This window comes from Falco rusticolus, chromosome 13 (assembly GCF_015220075.1).
Source record: "Falco rusticolus isolate bFalRus1 chromosome 13, bFalRus1.pri, whole genome shotgun sequence".
NCBI classification, from domain to species: Eukaryota; Metazoa; Chordata; class Aves; order Falconiformes; family Falconidae; genus Falco; species Falco rusticolus.
Window position 1 is genome coordinate 13099060 of NC_051199.1, and position 21433 is coordinate 13120492.

The following is a 21433-nucleotide window of genomic DNA, read 5'->3' on the forward strand; positions in this document are numbered from 1 at the left end:
CTGGAGGTTGGATAGAGCCCTGAGAATGAAAGTGCTCATCTCATTGGATTTTGGAAGCAATGTGGAATCTGAAGAGGAGTAAACAATGCGTAAAGCAAGGAGTCTGGACTCGCAGGCCTCTGGAACTGCCTTCAGCCAGAGCTCGCCACTTCGGTTCGGCAATACCACAGACTTCCTCACCTCTGTTCTTCAGATGAAAATATGACCTACGGTATGGAATTCTGCAGGGATCAAAACTGATCGGCTGGTATGGAGAACATCTTGCTGCTTTTTATGGGTGAAACAATATTGGGCCCATTGGAAACAGTGTGTCTAGATTTTGACAGTATACAAACAAGGATGGCGCTTCTCCTTGGTGGTGCTGGTTGCACTGCTAGTAGGCGTCTCTGGGGATCTTCATCGCTGGGTTTGGATGAAGCTTAGGAAAGCTAACAGGAATTGATTTTCTAGTTTAGCAAGCTGTGAGGAGACATTATAGCTTTTCCCTTCTCTGAGTACTGAAAGAATTTCTGACTGACCTCCACATTTCATAAAATTTGCAGAAACAGATTAATCTTTGACAACTCCTTTTCCACATAAAATCAGAACTAGGTGGATCCAAAAGGTATTTTAGGAAATAAACACATGCAACAAAATCAAGTTTAAAAACTGCTCAGCTGGGCATGCAGTTTATAAGATTCTGTGGTGGGAATATGGTGACTGGGAAGTGCAAGCCTATGGTGGTCTTTGCTTACAGCACAGAATGTAGAAAGTCAAGGTACAAACATTATACTGGAGCATCTCCTTTATGAGGAAAGGCTGAGAGAGCTGTGCCTGTTTAGCCTGGAGAAGAGAAGACTGAGAGGCGATCTTACAAATACCTTCAGGGCCAGTGTCAAGAGGCTGGGGCCGGGCTCTTTTCATTGGTGCCCAGCAACAAGACAAGGGGCAACGGGCACAAACTGCCACACAGGAAGTGCCACCTGAATCTGAGGCAGAACTTCATTACCTTGAGGGTGACAGAGCACTGGAACAGGCTGCCCAGAGAGGCTGTGGGGTCTCCTTCTCTGGAGACATTCAAAACCTGCCTGGACATGATGCTGTGCAACCTGCTGTAGGGGAACCTGCTCTAGCAGGGGGCTGGACTATATCATCTCCAAAGGTCCCTTCCAACCCTGACCATTCCATGATCCCTGCTAGTTCCTAGATGCTCCACTTTCCCATATCTATATCTGAAAAGGTACTATTGACATTCATCACTGATTAGAAAAATTAACCTAGATGCAGAAATAAATTACTTTTTAACTTTCAGAGGCAAAGCACTACATCTGTCTCGAGACAGATAAGCTCAGCAGTACTGATATTTTTTAAAAATACCATGAAATACCATAAAGGTCAGCTCTCCTTATAAGACAGAAAGATATTCATGTTACTGTGGAGTACCTCAGAACCCCATGAAAACTTGTTGCTGATGTAAAATTGTAATAAAAATACATTTGTTCTTAAATACTTCTTGTCTCTCCCCCTGTTGGTACCCCACTGATATGCTCAATAGCAAAGCTACTTGGATATTCCATGATTTATGAAAAAAATAAAGACTTGTTTTAACAGGACTCATGAACTTGTGACTCTCCATTTTCACAAAGAAACAGAAACTGCAATAAAATAAAATTTAAGCAGTGAAGTGACGAGTATTTGTACTTCCATGTTCACACACTCCAGACATGAAAAGTGCACAACAGGCTGAAGAGCATACTGCTTTTAGTTGTGCAAGAACTAGAAGCCATAAGCCAACACAGAGATACAACAGCATAAATAAAGGAAAAGATCAGAACAGATCATCAAACACCTCTAAAATAAAACAAGTATCTTACCCTGGGACCCAGCCAGAAGCTTCTGTTATGTGTGTCTGCGTGACCATTGTTGGAGCTGGGTTATACGGACTCCCAATCAGAACACTCCCTGAATTGGTCAGTCTTTGCGATGTGCTTATGATCTATGCAATTTAGAAATAAACCACACATCTCTCTTAGGAAAACAGAGGTTACCACAGCCCCAAATTCATACTAAGCACGGTGCTAAGAACCCCCCCCCAATAATTCTGTACCAGATGCAAGCTGCAGTCAGAAAAGAGAGACATCATCAGAAGATCCTCATACATGAATTATTACAATGCTGTTAAGGTTTTTACTAATTGTAATGTATTACCATATTATTCATATGGAAAAGAACCAGACAAATGGAAATAATTACTAGGCAGGGCAGACAGGATCTGTACCTATATATCTCTAATCGTTTCTTCAAGCGTACATCTAGGCAATTTCTTGATCACTGCGATCCATAAAGCCTCCTTTCCAATGGATCTGTCTCTTGTAATTGTCTGTCTTTGGTACCAAAGACAATATGAGCTGCAGGCAAAGTATTCCCTGGAGTTTCTAGCATTTACAAGATCTCAAGGAATTGCATTCTGGCAAGCTAACAATACAACACTGTACCTGTGGAATTAAATGTAAAGTCTGTACAGTACAGACAGAATTTACATTTATTCAGACCTGATGGAATTGTGTGTACAATGGTTGTTAGTGTAACACTAAGACACTTGGTCTCAACTTTCAAATCACATCTAAGTTCATTCGTTAAAGCAGGTCACCAGAAGAATTTAGATAGTATTTAAAAATGAAACAGTATTAATTAGATAATCTTTAAAATAAAACACATGTTAAATTATTTTTATACCACTATGGTAAAGTTCATATCAAAGCTGCTTGGACAATGATTTTTACTCATATACCTTACTTTTTTAAACTTAATTTCACTTTACTCCATTTCTTAGTGACATTTTGAGAACCAGCTGTACTGAACTTTGTAGTTTCCTTTATGACTTAGCTTATGCAACATGAAAGTATATGGCAGACACTTTGGTATCCATCAATGTTATTTGAACAAGTTGAAAAAAAATGGGTATCTGAAGAATTTCCCATTTCCTTAGCTCACTGAGCACTACTTCACCTCCCTCCTGACACCACATTATGATTACATATATGTATGTTTTGTCTTACAGAAATAAATTTATCTTACTTGGTTTTTTAAGTGGATAGCTTGACAGACACATGTGAAAACAGAAATTTAGGGAAACCAAAACTCAGGAACAAGTTAAACAACTACTGGTTGGTACTGGAGAACAAAAGATCCCCAGCTGGCTGCTTTACAGGCTGCATGCAGACACAGGAAAGGGACCAACTTTTATCACCTTCCTACTACCTCAGATTACAGTCAGAAACGTTTTGTGATAGAACGATCAATTTTTAAAAGCTTGCTTAAGTTCAGCACCGGTGTAACACCAGTATGTAAGTCAGAATCAGTAATGCAGCATTTCAATTAAACATCGATCCCACCCAGTAACTTTTTTTAACAATTTCTTGCAACACTATAAATAACGTCTATTCACAGTAAGCATATGGTTCTGCCAGCACACGGCAGACATGTGCCAGAGAGACAAGATTTTAACTCTTTTGCATAGGAGACGTGTTTCACCCTCTCCGACGTTCCACACTGCTCTACTGACGTCTTGTAAACCACAGACCAAACACGTCATAAAGAGTGGGTTACGCCCAATCTCCTCCTAACCTGCTTTTGACAACCGCTGTACTAAACCGAGGTGGCAAAATCCCTTTGTGTGCGTCCCGCCCTGCCACGGGCCAGCAGCAGGCAGCTCTCCCAGTTTGAGGGGCATTTCCAGGCAGTAGCTGCACAAGCACAACCCCCCACCACCTACAGCCTGTCTTTAAAGCTGAAAGTTCTTGGATACAATGCACAGATGTCAGGAGTGTACAAAGCACTGTTATCTCTGTGTCGGTTTCAAATGTACTGTTGCTTTCACCAAAAGTATGACAGTGTATTTTCAGAGGACTAATTCCATCTAAGCAGCAAACATTTTTCCAGTCTGCCTGAAGCAATCACATAAATTCACTGCATAGCATAAAACAGAAGAAGAAAGTATCATCCTACTTTAGCAAATAGAGCGCCTTGTTAAATGAACGTGTTAAATCCACGTAACATCAATAATACTTATGCCATTAAATTTACACCTATGAACTGAATCTAAAGAAGCCATAACAAACACCAGTACGCAAGAATCCAGCCCGCAACCTAACTGCACTGTCTGCACAGCTGCACCCCAAGGCATGCAGACCCATGGTCACCATTCAGCCAACAGCCCGCTCCAGTGGTCCCAGGGCTGTGTGCCGGCTGGAAGGGCCTGGAGCAGCCACGGGGGACAGGGGTTAGATAAAGCCAACACCCCCTCACAGCAGCAGGATCTTGCTAACGCAGGTGAGATGCCAAACGCTAACATTCCCACCGTCACCAACTTGGGAACACTCTCTTTTATACAGTCTGGCACACAACACAGCCATACACTGGATGTCTTAGGAGGCCTGTTTTAATGGCTGTTTAATAAGAAAATGTTTTCTGAATATAGACCTGTCCTTGCAAAGCAGCCAAATAAAATAATTAAAAATAATTAAATAATTTAAAAATGAAGACCCCCCAAAAAAGTGTCTCACACCACCCTGTAAGCTTTTGTAACTTCTACGTGCTGTAGAACCTAAACCATGACTAGAGTTCATTTAAACCAAAAGCAGGGCCTTGAGAAGTCACTTGTAAGAATAGGAACTGCATTACCTGACTGCTTACTGCTTTCCCCTGTTCTTGGCTATTATTTATTGCACTAAAAATACATCTTTTGTAGTAGAACTATTCCAGTGAAATGCTACAGGGCACATGCTCTAGCCACACCTGCATCAGCACCGGTGCACTGAGGAGGACCATTCCCCCGTGGGCAGCCCACAGCTAATACTTCAGACCAAGAGCTCGACAGTGGGGAGTGCAGCTCGGGGGGCCTGGCTGCAACGCTTGTGCCTACCGGCCCAACTGGGATAAAAGCCACTGAAGAACGGTAGTAACTGCTGATGTGAAAAAGACCCAGCACAACTATTTATGAAACACATCACAAGGTTCTCAAACTCAGCCTAAGTGCTTGGCAAGTAGGCATCACATCACTAGAAACAGTTCACAGCTTTGCATTTAGTTTGGCCACCAGAAAACTGAGAATTTTTCTCAAAACCAGATCGAAATCCCTGGAACAGCAATATACGCTCACATACAGTTATCACTGACAGGAAGCATTTTTTTTTTAAAGAAGCATAGTTTCAACGACTTACTTCTCTAGCCACACATCTGAGACATTTACTGTTCGGCAATGCTGGAGATGTACTGGTGAGAACGACTCAAATTATTCAAAGAGTATCGATAACATCCTTAATGAATTTTCTTTCTTAATACACTTTTTGAGTAATAGTTAAAATATCAGCTGGTAAAGCTGTTTCCATTCAAAGCCAGGAAGATGGGTATCCCCTAAGGTCACATACAAGATGGTCGTTAAGAGTGGCAGTTCTGGCACGCCAAGCCTGCTGTACACACACCATCCCCTTTCCATCCAGGTGGGGCATTTCAGCAGCCTTCACAGCTGAGGCAGGAAGCAGCAAGTTCCTAGTACTGTTCACATCTTTGTTTTTCACTTTTCTGTATTACAGCAACAGGAAGTCACCCAGCCAGTTACACAAGTTAGCATTGCTGGAGTTGCAAAACTTACCATTTGGGGTCCAACATTCACATTGATTGGTCCTAAGGTTTTTGGCAAAATCTTGGTTGGGGAGTTGGTGCTGGAAACTGGTAATGTGATTATTGAAATATTACCTAAAATGAGAGATAAAAAGACATTTATAAAGTTTTAGATTACTTCTTTACTAACCTATGAACAACATTTCAGTAAATTTTCACATAATTTTAACATTTTGGAATCAGGTTAGCTTTTTTGCCTCATATACTACAAACACACCCTCACATAACAGCCTCCAAACCTTTTAGCAGATGTCACAAGGACACCTCACAAAACTACCCCTTCACCACCTTACCTTTAAAATTATGTGCTAGTATTTTATGTCCAGAAACAGTTTCTTCTTGCGTAAGACAAAGAGCACACAGCCTGCGTTACCTCAGCATTAAAAGTTAGTGAGTATACTTCTAGAAAGAAGGCAGCATACAAATCCTATTTATCATCATAAGCACACATACAAAATACGTATCCATATATCTTCATAGCCATTCCTCATCTGAATATATTCTACAAAGTATATTCATCTGCAGTATTCTATACACATCAGTGAAGTAAGCCTATCACAGGCCATCACTGTGCAGATGGAGTAAATAACACCTTTACAACTTACCTGAAGTAACAGTGCAGGCAGCTGGACGTCAAGATAAAGCCAACCATGCCATCTCTAACCCGGTGTGTTCTTATCCCAAGATATTTATCATCTTTGTGATCCTGGACTGCCTACAGGTCTAACTCATCCGGGCTTCACACAGAGGAACACAGCTCTGTGCTGAGAGCCTTGCACATACTGCTGTTCCTCCTTTATTCTAAATCGTATCTTGTAATCTCAATTATTCAGACTTAATGTCTTAATCAAAACTGTCATGCAGCACTAGCATTAGCCCATGAGTGTTCGAACTGTTGTGCACAAGCCACTCAAAGCAGTGATCACATTTATCTATGGACACTGGCAGCAGCAGCTCTTGTCTCTATGACAGTCTCAAGGCAAGAGAGCTGGCACTTGGTCAAACACCTCCCCCCATTCTCATGCACAGCCTTACTCAACATGGGCAATGACAGCGGTGGGTCTGGAGGCAGAATGAAATACAAGAAAGAGCTGCCACTGCCTTGTGAGCAAGAGTCAGCTTGGGTCTAGCTGGGGTCACGAGCTGTAAGGACAAAGATCGGCTCCTGAAAAGCTACTTAACGCTCTCTGGCACTAGCAGACAAACTGAAGGCATCTGAGGTGACAGGTTCCTTCAGAACAGTGCAGACACCAGCACTCACCGCTACCCTGCCCTGCCCTCCTTCCATGGGAGCTGGCTAACATTCAGCTCAGCCCACACGGTCCCAGGGTGACTCAGTGGCGTTGCGGATACCTCTGTTCCCTGGTCTTTTCTCATATAACCTGTTCTCCTCCACTGCCCACTCTTCTTGCTTGGTCCTGAACCATGTTTCTGGTTTGGGGTTTTTTTCTTAATTTTAGTATACCTCTGATCTGCCATGAGGCAACTGGAAAATTATAAACTCAACAGTGTAACTTCTCTGTATTATGAAGCAGAGGCAACACATTCGAGATAAAAAGGATCTTCTGTACCTACAGCACAGAAGTAGAAAAAGATGTAGACATGCACAAAGTCTTACCTTTATAAAAAAATGAACAGAGATATGAGAAATATTTACAATTTGAGACAAGGATGTTCTAATGTTCTGTGTAAATTCCTTTGGCATCAGGAGCAACTTACTATTAATTTTACAAAAGGCAAATCTGTACATGAGAACATCTTCAAAAGTATCTTGCTTCTCTATTCAGTAGAGTAATTCACTAATGACTAGTCATCAGTCACCTAACTAATCTAGAAAAACCACCCAACAAACCACTTATAAACCCCACACACTCACAGGCCCATCCCCACAGTAAATCCTTACTGTTACAAAACACTTTCTGTGAGGTAAGAGCCAGAGTGCACAAGACAACAGTAATTCATGGTTTACGTACACTGTGTTCCCATTCTGAGCTCAAAATAGTTCTCTGAACGGGCCAGTTACTTGTCAATTTTACTTCTGCTACAGGATTTTGCCCAGGATTTGCTAAACTGTGCTAGCATATTCCATGAAAACCTAGCCTGCCCTCTCACTGCAGGCTGTGGTCATCAGTGACATGCCTGTCACTTCCCAGTACTGCCGCAGAAATTTTCCTCTTTGCTGCTGCAGCTGAAACTTTTGACCCCTTTTTCTCCAAGACCAGCTCTCATGCTATTTCTCCTTGTCCTTTTTCTTACCAGCAAAAAGAGATAAATTACTTCTCTGGCGTCGACAATGTACAGTCCCATGGCAAAGTGCAGTAGAAGTCTGAAATGCCAGCATTTGGTTTACAGTTCTCTTTCCGTAGGGCTACACCACAGAGCGTCTCCAGCAACACTTCCTGGCCTGCAAGAGGCACTGTAACATCATGTTCCACAATGTAAGACTGACGCGTGTCAGACTTACTGTGCCCTTACAAGCAGCACTGCTGGTGTACAGTCAAATGTACGCGTCCCACAGCAACTGCTGCGCACACTGTAATCGATGTGCACTGGCAACAGTTTTTAACATATGCATGTGTGTACCTCCCCCTGCACACGCATGCAGACTCTTGAAAACTGTAGCTTAAAAATACACTACCCATGGCCAAAGCCACACACAACCACCAGATTTACTTTAGCATTCCTGGAAAAAACACTAAGTAAGAGCTACTGCTGCACCATGTCTTCATTTACAAGACTACCTAGATAAATGTATACAGTCACCATTAGGACAACTTCAGTAAATACAAGAATTGTTCAGATTACTTGACTCGGTTGTAAAAAAAAAGTCACCTACATATGACATATATTTAAGTCTTTTTGGTTAGAGTTACTGTCAGTAAGGAAGATCCTCGTGTTCTAATCCCTACACAAATCCCCCATTTGGCAGCAGCAGTGTCAAAATGATCTTAAGAGCTAATCAAGTTTTCCAAGAGATGTTTCTCTGCCCTTGTCCTTTCTCTTGAATTTCTTTATGGGTAATAAATGTGTAAATGCATAGACTCTTAAACACAGATAGGATAGAAAGGGACCAGTTTCTTTTTATGAGTGAGGTCTCTCTCATCCACCACAGACAGAAGGAAAAAGCAACTACATTTTTCACAGTAAGAGGTCATTCTGTGTGTTTAACAACAGCTGAAAAAATGGTAAACAAAGTTTTTTTCACTTCTGAATAGAACACTCCCTTCCTCCTCTTCTTTTTTTTTTTTTTATTTCAAAAATAGTGTCATAGTCCAGACACTCATGTGACCTCAACTGCTCCAAATATTTAATGGTGAAAACACCACCTTCCCATCTCTCTTCACAGCAAACACGATAGTTGGTTCAATTAACTGCTCCAAAAAACTAATGCATTTGCATTGCAAGTAAGTTCACATCAGCACCCAACCTGAAGAGACAGATTTTGCAGTCAGTACCGCCAGCATCACTACTCTTCTCTAAACAAAAAGAAATCCCAATTCCAAGAGCATCCTGCCCTGCCCGCAGCCCTCACAAGGCAGCAGGCCAGGGTTTTGGCATACAGCTGCCACTGGAAGACCTGGAGCTGGCCAGGACCTGTCCCAGCACAGTAAAAACATCACTATGAAATGGAAATTGCCCACCCAAGTACAACCAGCTCAGAAAGCAGGCACCTGCTTGCTAAGATGACTACCTGTATCTTACACCAAATTTTTGAGATTAGTGCACCTTTGTTTGCTGAAGAACTGGTGATTTCTAAAGTTTTGAAGGCAAGGTACTATTACAAAACAGCAAGCATCAACAGGAACAATCTCTTCAAGTCTTATTTATAGAACAGCATAGAAAAAGTAGGAGGAAGTACATGTCACAGTATGTAGATCATTTAAAAATACTCATCAGACAAAAAAATATTGAACGATTTTTGTATTCAACTTGAAGCAGAAATATAACCAAACTAATCGTATACACTTTATCACATAGCAATTATAAAGATTTTAAACATGATCAAAATCCAAATAAATGCCAAGTCTTAATAATGTCCACCATTTGGGGACAAAAAAGATTACACTGATTTATGTTCCACTGAAAACAGCAGTGCATACAGCGGTAAGCTGAACACAGTAAGACCCATCAGCCTCCTAGTCACGGTAACCCTACTGCATGGATCAAAAAGGTCAGCAACGATGGATCAAACTAGAATGATTTGTATAATAATACTAAATTCTTACATACTGTTTCTCAGCAGTACTTTCAAAGCACAAAGGAGGTCAGCGTCATTATTCCCATTTTACCTATGGAAAATTGAGCACATGGGAAAGAAATCCACTTAAAACTCTCATAGAGAGGCTTTAACTGCAATATAACACCACTACAAACCGGGCATGCTTGTCACCGATGCAAATTCAAAGTAAAAATCTGCCAATGGGCATAGACGTTTCTCTTAGAACAAAAGCACTTCTACATAAACTATTTTTCCATCCTTCAGTCACCACTACTCTTGTTTCTCATGGAAAAAAACCAGTGTTGCTGTTCTTTTATATTTAGAAAAACATGATCATTACATAACTATTACTCTTCCCAGTGTTTGCAAAATAGTTTTACTTGCACACATAAACAAAAATTCAGTTTAAATGATCTTCAGCTTCAAGCAGTCACAGAACAGTTACTCATGTTTATGTACATGTATGCTCACAGGCACACACTAACTAACCATCTCACAAGACTAACTTTAAACCGTTATGTGGCATCCTAAATAGCTTAACTTCACACAAACGTGGAACTCCTATACAAATACGAAGCTAAAAAGGTTTTAGCGATTTTTTCCCTGTATAACTAAATCTGTTAAGTCTGCAGCTTAGTTGCAAAGATAATCAGAAACAACATCGTCCAGAGAATCCACAGAATCTACCACAGCCAGTTTGAAGGAAAGCATAGCTGATGGGGAGCACAGACCAATGCACTAGGGTCACACACAATGCATGTATCAACAACAACAACAACAAATCATCTTTGGATTTTTAGGCAAAACACCAGGGCAATGTTGGTGATTTGGATTTCATATTCAGAGCTCTGAAACGGCACAAAAACCCAGTTCAGATTTGTGAAATACTGGAAGTCCATTAGGATATTTTGCAATAACATGTGTGAAGTTTCTTTAGGGTCCTCTATTACACTAAAACATAAATTGATCTTCAGGATCAGGACACAGTATTACAAAAGCATATAGAAAAACTGAATTATTAACACGCTATTAGTATAAGCATGTTTTCTTGGTACACTTCATTTAATTGCACAAACTTACTATATTATAAACCTAACTTTTAAAACTTCCATAGCCTGTAGAAGCACATACATATCTAGAAATACATGAAATCAAAGAGATCTGTGGGAAAAAAGAAAACCAAAATGGGGCAGACTATGTTTCAGTGTACGTCAGGCTTACACTGACCAATATATTTTCAGACTTCTGTCCATTTGGGACAACTTTAGAGCAGTTACGTGAATCTCAAAGTACCAAGCGCAGGCCCACTGATAAGCCATTCTGTTGTCTTGGTCATTTTAGCAGATCTCTTCAAGCACACAATGAACTCCCAATGCTCTTCAGGCACACCACCCCCTGGTCAGATATTCAGCACACTGCCACTAGCATTTGTTTATGCAAACCTCATCCCAAGTGCTGACTCCTGCCTGCAAGCGAGCACAGCCATGGCCATGGCTATGGCTATGCGGTGAACTTGCCTTCTTTTCCTTTGGCAAGGGGGAACAACGGGTGGGTTTTGGCTGAATCTGTTCCCGAGTCCATTGAACTGCTCAGACACCTACGCAGCGACACTAGCACAAAGAAAAGGAAAATGTTTAAAAGCAGCTGTGAGGTGACCACATCTGACTCAACTGGCATTGTTGCCAGAGATGTCTGTTAAAGCAAGCAAAAGATTATATCACAAGGAAAGGCAGAAAATGGTAAATACGTTAATTAGAAGAAAAAAGAAAGAAAAAATAGAGACAGACGCCTGCCTTACTGCTTCCATTACAGTAACGTAGGCATATGGCAGTCCTGTGCATTGAAAAGTTTCTGAAACGTCAGCCATATAAAGACTTAGTAATAAGTTAGGTGCTGCATAAAAAAAATATGTATTGGAACAAAGTTCATTGTGAAGTTGTATTAAAAGTTAAGATTCCCACCCAAAGCAATCTGGATTGCAATTTGGTCTGAGTAAGGGAGCCTCCCTCACAGAGCCTGTCGCAAGACTGGTGGTCTAGAGCTGGACTCCCACTTCCCTCCACAGCAATAGAGAGACCACCACGAAAATTCATAGTTTTAAGAATATAGTAACAAAAAAGTTTTAACCGAGGACAGTAAAATTCACCAAAACTACTGTGTTAGTCCACATTACACATCTTAAGATGAGAATCAAGTATGTCACCCATAGTCAATCAACTGGTAACTGTTGCTTCCTTCTTCGACACCTGATTAACTAGTAACTGTCAACTCACTGTTAATAGACAAAGGTGGATCAGTACCCAGTGTCTTCACTGAGATACAGACACACTATCTTGTTTAGGAGGCAAACAGAATGGTTAACCTGTGAAATATATTAATTTTTTATGTGCAAGAATATTCCCCATGAAAGAGAACAAAATATAGTTTCAGTAACTTTTGTAATTTTTTTTTTTTTTTACAGGCACTTACAAATTCTGAGTTCTTTGAATTTTCAGGTCATTATCTACTGAAAATTAAGCTTGTGCTGCCAGGTGACTTCTCTCTGTATTTAATTGACCTGATTTACTTTTGGGAATATCTCTTACTTGCAGATCATGTATGCAAAGTACTTTTAAAATAAGCTAGAAGCATGCCTAAACAAGACTTTGGAAACTGTATAACTGAAAATGCAACCTATCAAATGCAAGTTAGTCCTTCCTAGACTTTCTTCCTTTTATATCAAATGTATCACCTCTTAATTCCTATCAGCAGCTGTGAGTTTTGAACAAAACTACCTTGTTGCAGGAGGCATTTTTTTTCAGAAATAAATTGTCATTGGGAGTTTTGCGGCTCAGAGTCTGGTAAGAACTTTTTTTTTCCCAAAACCAAGCCTCCCTGGTAATTTCTACCGATTTTGCCGTTGGTTTTATTTTAACTGTAGTAACTCTAACCAATGCTCAACTTCTGAAGTTTATGAAAAACATGAACTCATATCCAACACCACCCCTTCCCAACCTAAACCACTCTTGGCAAAACATGTACTTAACAAGCGAAGTTCCAAGAATCCGCAGACAGAATCACAGAATGGTTGGGAGGGACCTCCAGATGCCATCTTGTCCAAACCTCTGCTCAAGCAGGGTCAGCCAGAGCAGCCTGCCCAGGACCATGTCCAGACAGCTTCTGAGGATCTCCATGGCTGGAGACTTGACCCGCTCTCTGGGCAACCTGTGCCAGTGGCCTGTCACCCTCACAATAAAAAAAGCGTTTCCTGAAGTTCAGAGAAAACCTCCTGTGTTTCCATTTGTGCCCATGTCTGGTCCTGTCACTAGGCACCACTGAACAGACCCTGGCTCCAGCCTCTATGTACCCTCCCTTCAGGTATTTACGTACACTGCCAAGTTCCTCCCTGAGCCTTCTCTTCTCCAGCATACAGTCCCAGCTCTCTCAGCCTTTCCTCATATGAGGGATGTTCCAGTCCCTTCATGATATTAATGGCCCTTGGCTGGACTCTAGTATGTCTGCATCTCCCTTTCACTGGGGAGCCCCATAACTGGACCCAGTACTCCAGGAGTGACCTCACCAGGGCTCATGGAAGGGAAGGGTCATCTCCCTTGACCTGCTATCAACACTCACAGAATGGTCAGGGTTGGAAGGAACCTCTAGAGATCATCCAAGTCCAACCTCCTGCTACAGTAGGCTGCACAGCATCACATCCACGTAGGTTTTGACTGTCTCCAGAGGAGACGCCACAACCTCTCTGGGCAGCCTGTCCCAGTGCTCCATCACCCTCGAAGAAGTTATTCCTCATATTCAGAAGGAACTTCCTGTGTGGCAGTTTGTGCCTGTTGCCCCTTGTTTTATCACTGGCCACTACTGAAAAGAGCCTGGCCCCATCCTCTTGACATTTAGTCTTTCAGATATTTATACGTATTGATATATATGTATATATCATTATGTGTAGATACATACGCTCTCAGTCTTCCCCAGGCTATACATTCCCAGCTCTCTCAGCCTCTCCTCACACGGGAGATGCTCCAGTCCCCTCACCATCTTCGTAGCCCTCTGCCAGACCCTCTCCAGTAGCTCCCTGTCTCCCCTGACCTGGGCAGCCCAGCACTGGGCGCAGCACTCCAGATGTGCCTCACCAGGGCAGAGCAGAGGGGGGATCACCTCCCTCCACCTGCTGGCCATGGCCCTCCCAGCGCACCCCAGGGTCCTACTGGCCACCTTGGCCACACGGGCACGCTGCTGGCCCATGGGCACCTTGCTGCCCACCAGCACTCCCAGGTCCTTCCCCGCAGAGCTGCCCCCCAGCAGGTCAGCCCCAGTGCTGGTGCGTGGGGCTGCTCCTCCCCAGGGGCAGGACCCTACACTTGCCTTTGCTGAACTTCGCCAGGTTCCTCTCCGCCCAACCCTCTGGCCTGCCCAGGTCTGGCTGAATGGCAGCGCGGCCTCCCGGTGCACCAGCCACTCCTCCCAGTTCCGCACCACCCCCAGACTGGCTGAGGGTGCCCCTGCCCCTCCACCCAGGCCGCTGATGGATGAGCTGCACAGGGCTGGACCCAGCACTGACCCTGGGGAACACCGTGAGCTACAGGCCTCCAGCTGGCCCCTGCGCCGCTGGTCACAGCCCTCTGAGCTCCGCCATCCCGCCCGTTCTCAGCCCACCTCGCTGCCCGCTCGCCTGACCCACACCGCCTGCGCTCACCTGGGAGGGTGTTACGGGAGACAGCGGCAAAAGCCTGGCTGAGAGGTCAGGGTAGGCACCATCCACTGCCCTCCCCTCATCTACCCAGCCAGTCATTCCATCCTAGAAGGCCACTGGACTGGGCAGGCGTGGTTTCCCCTTGGTGAATCCATGTTGACTACTCCCGATAACCTTCTTTTCTTCTACATGCTTCAAGATGACCTCCAGAATGAGCTGTTCCATCACCTTCCCAGGGATGGAAGTGAGACTGACCGGCCTCTAGTTTTCTGGGTCTTCTTTCCTGCCCTTTGTGAACACTAGAGTGACACTGGCTATCCTCCAGTCCCCAGGCACCTCTCCTGTCCTCCATGACCTTCCAAAGATGATGGAGAGTGGCCTAGCGATAACGCCTACCAGCTCTCTCAGCACTCAAGGGTGCATCCCATCGCGGCCCACTCCTCCCCACGCAGCCAGGACACAGTTAGCCTTGCCCCCTGGCCAGGGCTCGTCGCTGGCTCACCATCGGTTTGCTCCCCACCAGCACCCCGGTCCCTTCCCACACAACTGCCGTCCAGCCGGTCGGCCCCAGCCTGCGCTGGTGCAGGGGCCGTTCCCTGCCGCGATGAATGTCTCTCTCCAGCCTGTCGAGGTTCCACGGAGGGCAGCGCACGCCTCTGCTGCGCCACACACCCGGCACCTCAGGAGCGCGCTTCCCCGTAACAACGCCCAGTGCAGGCCGCGGCTCGGCTTCTGCGCGCCCCTCCCGGCCTCAGGCGGCGGGGACCCCCGCGGCAGCGCCTCTTCAGAGCGAGGACACCGCCGCCCGCCGCGAGGGGCCACCGCGTCGCGTTTACAGCCGGCAAGCCAGCGAGCGGGCACGGGCAGCGCGGGGGCCGGCCGGGCCGCCTCTGCCGCCGCGCGGGCGATGGCGGCCCGACCAGGCGGGAGCAATGGCGCGCCCAGCCCGCCCCGCGGAGCCCCCGGGCCGCCCCTCTCCCTCGCGCGGGCGCGGCCATTCCCGCGGCGTTCCCCAATTCCGCCGGGAGGGGTTGGAAATGCACTTCCCCAGGCGGCGTCTCGGGCCCGGAACGCCCCTGTCCCGAGGGGGCAAAGCGAAGCCCAGCGCCCGCAGCAGCCAGCGCGGCCCCTGCTCGGGCCGGGGGGGCGCGGTGCTGGGCCGCCGGGGCAGCAGCTGCAGCGGGGGGCTGCCCCCCGCCCCGCCGTGCCCCCCGCCCCGCCGTGCCCCCCGCCCCGCCGTGCCCCCCGCCCCGCCGTGCCCCCCGCCCCGCCGTGCCCCCCGCCCCGCCGTGCCCCCCGCCCCGGGCGGCCGGCAGGGTGGGCAGCCCCGCCTCTGCCCCAGCCCAGCACACTTCACCTTCTTCGGCGCGACCGCACAGGTAGAGCAGGTTTTTTAAATCTGCAGTTGCTTTCACATTTGGAGTTCTGGTGTTTCGTTCAAAGGCATGTCCAGGACAGGCTGTCCCTTTACCTGTCCCTGCAGAACGTAACTAATTAACTCATTTCAGGTGTGTGGAATTAAGAGCGCTCACCTGATGGTACCACATCTCAACTGGATTTACAGCAGCTTCTTTGACTGCTAAAATGATTTTGCAAGAAATATCCGAGGCAAACCTTGACGTTGTTACAGGGCTTCATACCTGCAGCTCCAACACTCAGCAGATCAGGTAGCCCTGGGACTACTCTTTAAACCAGGATGGAGCCCTCAAAGCCATGGGCATCCATGTGCACGCACAGAGGGCAGGTGAGGTGGCTTTATGGGACAAGTGACCAAGTGGTAACACAGATATGCCCTCTGCTTGGAATCAGTGGGAAAAGATTTGCTTTTCTATTTTTATATTATGTACCAACAGGATTACAAAACTGCGTTTAACTTACTGACTAGGAATGTCTCCCAAACAGATTAAATTTTAAATTCTTCTGGTTACACATGCAACTTTTCAACATAAACTCTACAGTATGTCTGAATTAATTCACTCACAGCTTGAAACAATGATCCCAAACCCACAAATGAACTGTCACTATCCAGCTCATTCATAAACCTAATTATACCTGTTTAAGAACTAACTTGAACTATTATACTTAATAATTTTTAATAGAATGGGCCAACTCCACAAAGACATCTAGGATTTTGCCTAAATAACGGAGTATCTTAGTTGTTGTCAATTAACTGTATTAGACACCAAAGTTCTGCCTACACCCCGGAGCATGTCAATCTTGTTAGCATGAAGCATACCAGCAGTTTCTCCCAACAGGCACAATCCATGATAAAACACTAGATAAAACACTAGAAGAACACCTAACACGAATGCACAGATCTCTCCCCAAGGCTAAGAAGAGCAACAATCATCTCTGTGCTCCAGAACACGAGACGAAGCACGCCTTCTGCACTCAGTAACCCAAGTGCGTTCGTTCACTAAAGAGTGAGAACCAGGGCCATTTTTTTTTCTGTCTGGGAGAACTAAAAGGCAGGTCTCCTACAGGAATAGTTTTAAATCACTAGTCTGCCAGGTACTTTCAGATATGGAAAGCACAGTCAACCCAGTTTGCCACAGCTGAACAATTTTGCCTGTAACAAGAAGAATCTACTATGTCAAAGACTGAGTGAAAATGACTTTTTCTGAAAGGAGACATCCAGACTGTGCTGTGTGAACTACTTAAAATACTTTACCCCATGACTGTCCTTGCAACAAGTGGTCCCTGGCATTAGGGGAGTACCCTGGCCATCAGTCAAAAGCCATCCGCATGTGGCATTGCCTCTCAGATCCAATGAATATTCGTTTCAAGCAGAGCGAAAAAGCTCCAATTGGAGATCCTTGAGCCAAAAGAGCCTGTTGCCTATGAGTTAAAGGCAACAAATGTAGGTAAGTAAACTGTTGAACAGGAATTGCTGACTAACCAAAGTGAACAACCTTCTGAGTTAATGCTCTGCTGAACACTGTGGTATTTCTTCTAGGCACACCCAGAAAGAAATATTTAGTTCCCTTCAGAATTAAGCAGTAAGTCTTTTTATGAGGGTTAAAAATTTGGATGTATGTGCTTTGATTCTGCAGTCATCACATCTAAAACATCCAATTCCTTAGTAAATCTGTATTGCATTTAGATATGCTGGGTACCAGAAATGCTTCTTTTCCCCAGACATCTATACAAGGAAAAAAAAATAATACTGAAAGTACTCCAAAGAGCCTGAATCAAAAAAAGCTACAGCAAGAAGACCAAAAGACCACAGTATTCACTAATAGGCACAGGAAACAAGCAAGTAGTAAGAAAACTGAATCCCCAAATAAACCAAACAAACTGTCAACCTATTTAGGAACAGTAATTCAGGATTTAAAAATCAGCAGAAGTGAGACAACAGTACTTAGAAGACTTAGAAATTAGACTGAGATACCTAAGCAGTCTGTGAGCATTAACTTCTCCTGTAGCAAAGTAAATCTGGAAAAATATCCAGGAGATTGTGCATGGATACTACAGGTCATGGTTGGAAAGATAAATGAAGCCTGATCAAACACACACTGGAACAGCAGCAACACAGTAACTGCTTCAGATGGTTCAGGGGAAAAACTCAGGGAGAAAAGAGATTTTGAAAGTTAAGCCTGTGAACAAAAAAAAGCAGAGAAAGCAATTTTAGAGCACAAGGGTCAAGTGATTAGCTGTTTTGATGACACATTTTTAATGTGAAAAAGCCAGGAGATTTCCCCTACATAACTATCTAGTGGTGCTAATACTACAGAATGAGATGCAGCTGTACATACGAGTACAGAAACAGCAACAGCTGATTTGCTAGGTGTTTCAAGACATTCTCCTGCAGTTTGAAACAGCATCCTCAAAGACCCAGGCTGCAGCGCTACTGTTACTAGGCAAAGTGGCAAAGCGGCAAAGCAATGGGTTTATCAAGAACAGTCCACCATTTTTCAGATTTAAACCCAGTAAAACCAGGATTACACAATAGATTTCACAGTATAAGGAAAAATCAAAGTTCATTAAAAAAAAGTAGACAAAATTTTCAAGGCATTTGCTGTGTGCTCATGGCTCAGCGCTGGAATCCAAAGTGTTCCTTCAATGCAATACTGGTACTAGATTAGTATGTTTGTGCTACAGGCAAATAACAAATAAACACACACCATAAATAATCTTTTTAGAAAAAACTCCAAATGCTGCAATGTTTCTAAACAAAATTTTCTAGTACTTGAAATCTGATACTTTCAAAAAGATTCTTATTTGAGCAAATGGCCTCTCTCTTTTGCTCTTGAACGTACCATAAATCCATCATACTTCATTCTAAGAACGCTGCAAAGACACATTATGAGCACACCTGGACATATAGCAATAAATTTAATTTAGTTTTACTCTAGCAAATGAGTTAACTTAAATAATGGATAAAACAATAAAACCTGTATTCATTAGGAAGCTCACAAAGCCCTGTTAGGAGATGGTGGGTCTGAATGCCTGTCTGGAGTTTCCTTCCCCTTCCTTAGCTTCATGGGTTCAACAGTGGACATGCCAGAAGTAATACTTCAGATTGAAAGTAAGGGACAGCTTAGATACTGGCATGCAAGTTTTTCCAGCTTTTACGGAATATTTGATTCTCCAAGAAGAAAAAGCCAGCACAAAAAAGATGTTATATCTGAACAGATGTCAGTGATTTTTAAGTACACCTCAAGGTTAAAAAAATATAAATCATTAGAGCATAACATTTAAAAAATATAGAAGAATGGAGGTAAATAATACATCCATCATCCCAGAAGCAAACTCTACTAACAACTGGGATAAGGATCATGTGATATTACTACTAACAGCAGTGTCCTATAGTTTATACAGTTACTCAATTTAGTTATTCTCTGAAGAATCAATTGCTTTCTCACAGAATGATTTTCAAATGTTGTACTTACTTTAGTCTTTTTCCATAGTATCATGACAATAATTACAAAATAAAGGCATACAACACAAAGGGCAATTATCTCAGCAGTGCACCACAAATTAATTCTCAAAGACCTAAACCCAGTCTGTAAAGTTCTGCATAGTTTAGAAAACTAGAAAGATACTGTAGCTCTAGCCTTTTCCTGTTTAGACTTTTATTTTTTCAGACTCTTAAGTCTGATGCACCTAAAATGCTGTGATGAGTCAAAAATCATTCTTGCAGCTTCTATATGCATTTGTTTATTGCAGTCGATAACAGCAAGCCAGTATTTACTTAGAAAGCTTGATTGAAGCATTTCCTGACTTGAAAATTCTCAAAGTTTCTAACATTGGTAAGGGGTTGCTGTTTTGTTTTATTGGAATCCTATAGCTGGTTCTGACTGCCAACACACTGTTTTAGAGTCAGAAGTGATTAATCTAGAAATGCTTAAGATGCAACAGGATAGGGCAAAATATAATTACTACTGTAAATTGTACAGAATGCTCATAAAAGTACCACAAGATACCACCAACCCTGAAGTCATGCTTAACCTTCTCTCCCATTTGGACTACAACAGAGTCTGAGAACTTCATGGGGGAGGTAGAAATCAGAAAATTCACCACATCATTCACCATCAAGGAAAGAAAAAAAAAGGGCTTATTTTATCCTCTAATATTTTTACTACACCCTCTGAAAACCTGAAGATCTTCCAATCTTTGTTACTGACACTTGCATGCCAATAATAAAATTACCACCAGTGTGGATGTATGAAACACATTTCAGACATTTAAATTCTGAGTCTCCCAAAACTGAACAGACCATATGCAGTGAAATCAGCAATACTACTAATTTAGTAAACGTAAGAGAGAAATAAGTCTTAATGTACGCTTCTTTTCTATGTATACAAATAGAATTCTCTTACCTTTTGTTGGACTCTGGTTCTGATCTATAAATCCTTTCAAGTCTCCATTTGTGGAAGTCACACCAACCTGAACAAAACATTTTTGCAGTCTTAAAATACGAGAAACCTTTCTATGTTTTTTAGCATGCAACTAACAGTATTACAAAATTAATGTGTTCTACATTTCTGAAACATCATAATCCTACAGACAGTAGTCTAACAAGAGCATGAGATAGAAAGCAGAGGATCCAAGACATTTACTATGTATATATGAAGACAAACTGCAATTTTACCTAAGTTCTTACCTAAAAAAGCCCCTAAATATTCTGATACTGTACTATACATGACTCAAGCAGCACATTCTGATTATTATGGTGTAGGTCACTGTCCCCTCCAAGTCAAACAGGGCAACTGCCACCAACAACACAGCAGAAATCTGCCTGATTTCCAGTATTCTCAGTACAAAGCTGCAGTCTACAGGTCTGAGGAGATGTGACTATTGATGCATTATAAATACATTCCCTAGTCTTCAGAGATGAACTGATTTACCCTGAGGGTAAGTTACCAGAGGCATGGAGAATGGTGCATCTCAGAGTTTGGCATGTACACAAAGCATAGAAAGGTGGAGTTTGTATAGAAAAATGCAAGATCGCTGTTCTTGGATGAGAGAGGAAAGAGATGGAAAGTCCCTCAAATCCCAGCTAATAAGGGATGGGCCCAGCAACAACAAGTATTGGTAAGGCACTCTGCAGTTTCAGAGCGTTATGCTTGCACCACCTTAGTAACCTCTGTTGAACAAAGCATTTTGTTTTGCTTCCAAGACAGAAGCTGTGATAAGCACCGAAGGATTGAGCTCTGTTTGGAACAGTAGGCAATTAAACTAAATACCTCAAAATCTCTTTCTGAAATATTATAAAATTTGAGTACTTCTGTAAATAATTGGGACAAAGGGCTCAGGTATTCAAGTTAAGAAAAAACAATCATACAGTCAAAGATCAAATATTTGCTGTATTTTACAGATGTATGTAGTAATAATAGAACATACGCTAGGGCCACCTGTATCATTTT

The 21433-nt window shown here is 43.3% G+C and overlaps 1 protein-coding gene across 4 annotated transcripts in view; it reads right to left on the reverse strand.

Annotated features, from left to right (window-relative positions):
• The window catches only part of TFDP2 (transcription factor Dp-2), a 63180-nt gene that overhangs the window by 23721 nt on the left and 18026 nt on the right, over positions 1–21433 (reverse strand). For 3 of the 4 annotated variants that reach the window (XM_037406574.1, XM_037406573.1, XM_037406575.1), the window contains exons 3-5: positions 20387–20453; positions 5633–5736; positions 1854–1975 (exon numbers count right to left, since the gene is read on the reverse strand). In XM_037406574.1, the coding sequence (XP_037262471.1) occupies positions 1854–1975; positions 5633–5736; positions 20387–20453 (293 nt within the window). Of the gene's footprint in view, positions 1–1853; positions 1976–5632; positions 5737–14567; positions 14943–20386; positions 20454–21433 lie in introns of those variants that run through there. The other variant, XM_037406576.1, reaches the window with a different exon arrangement.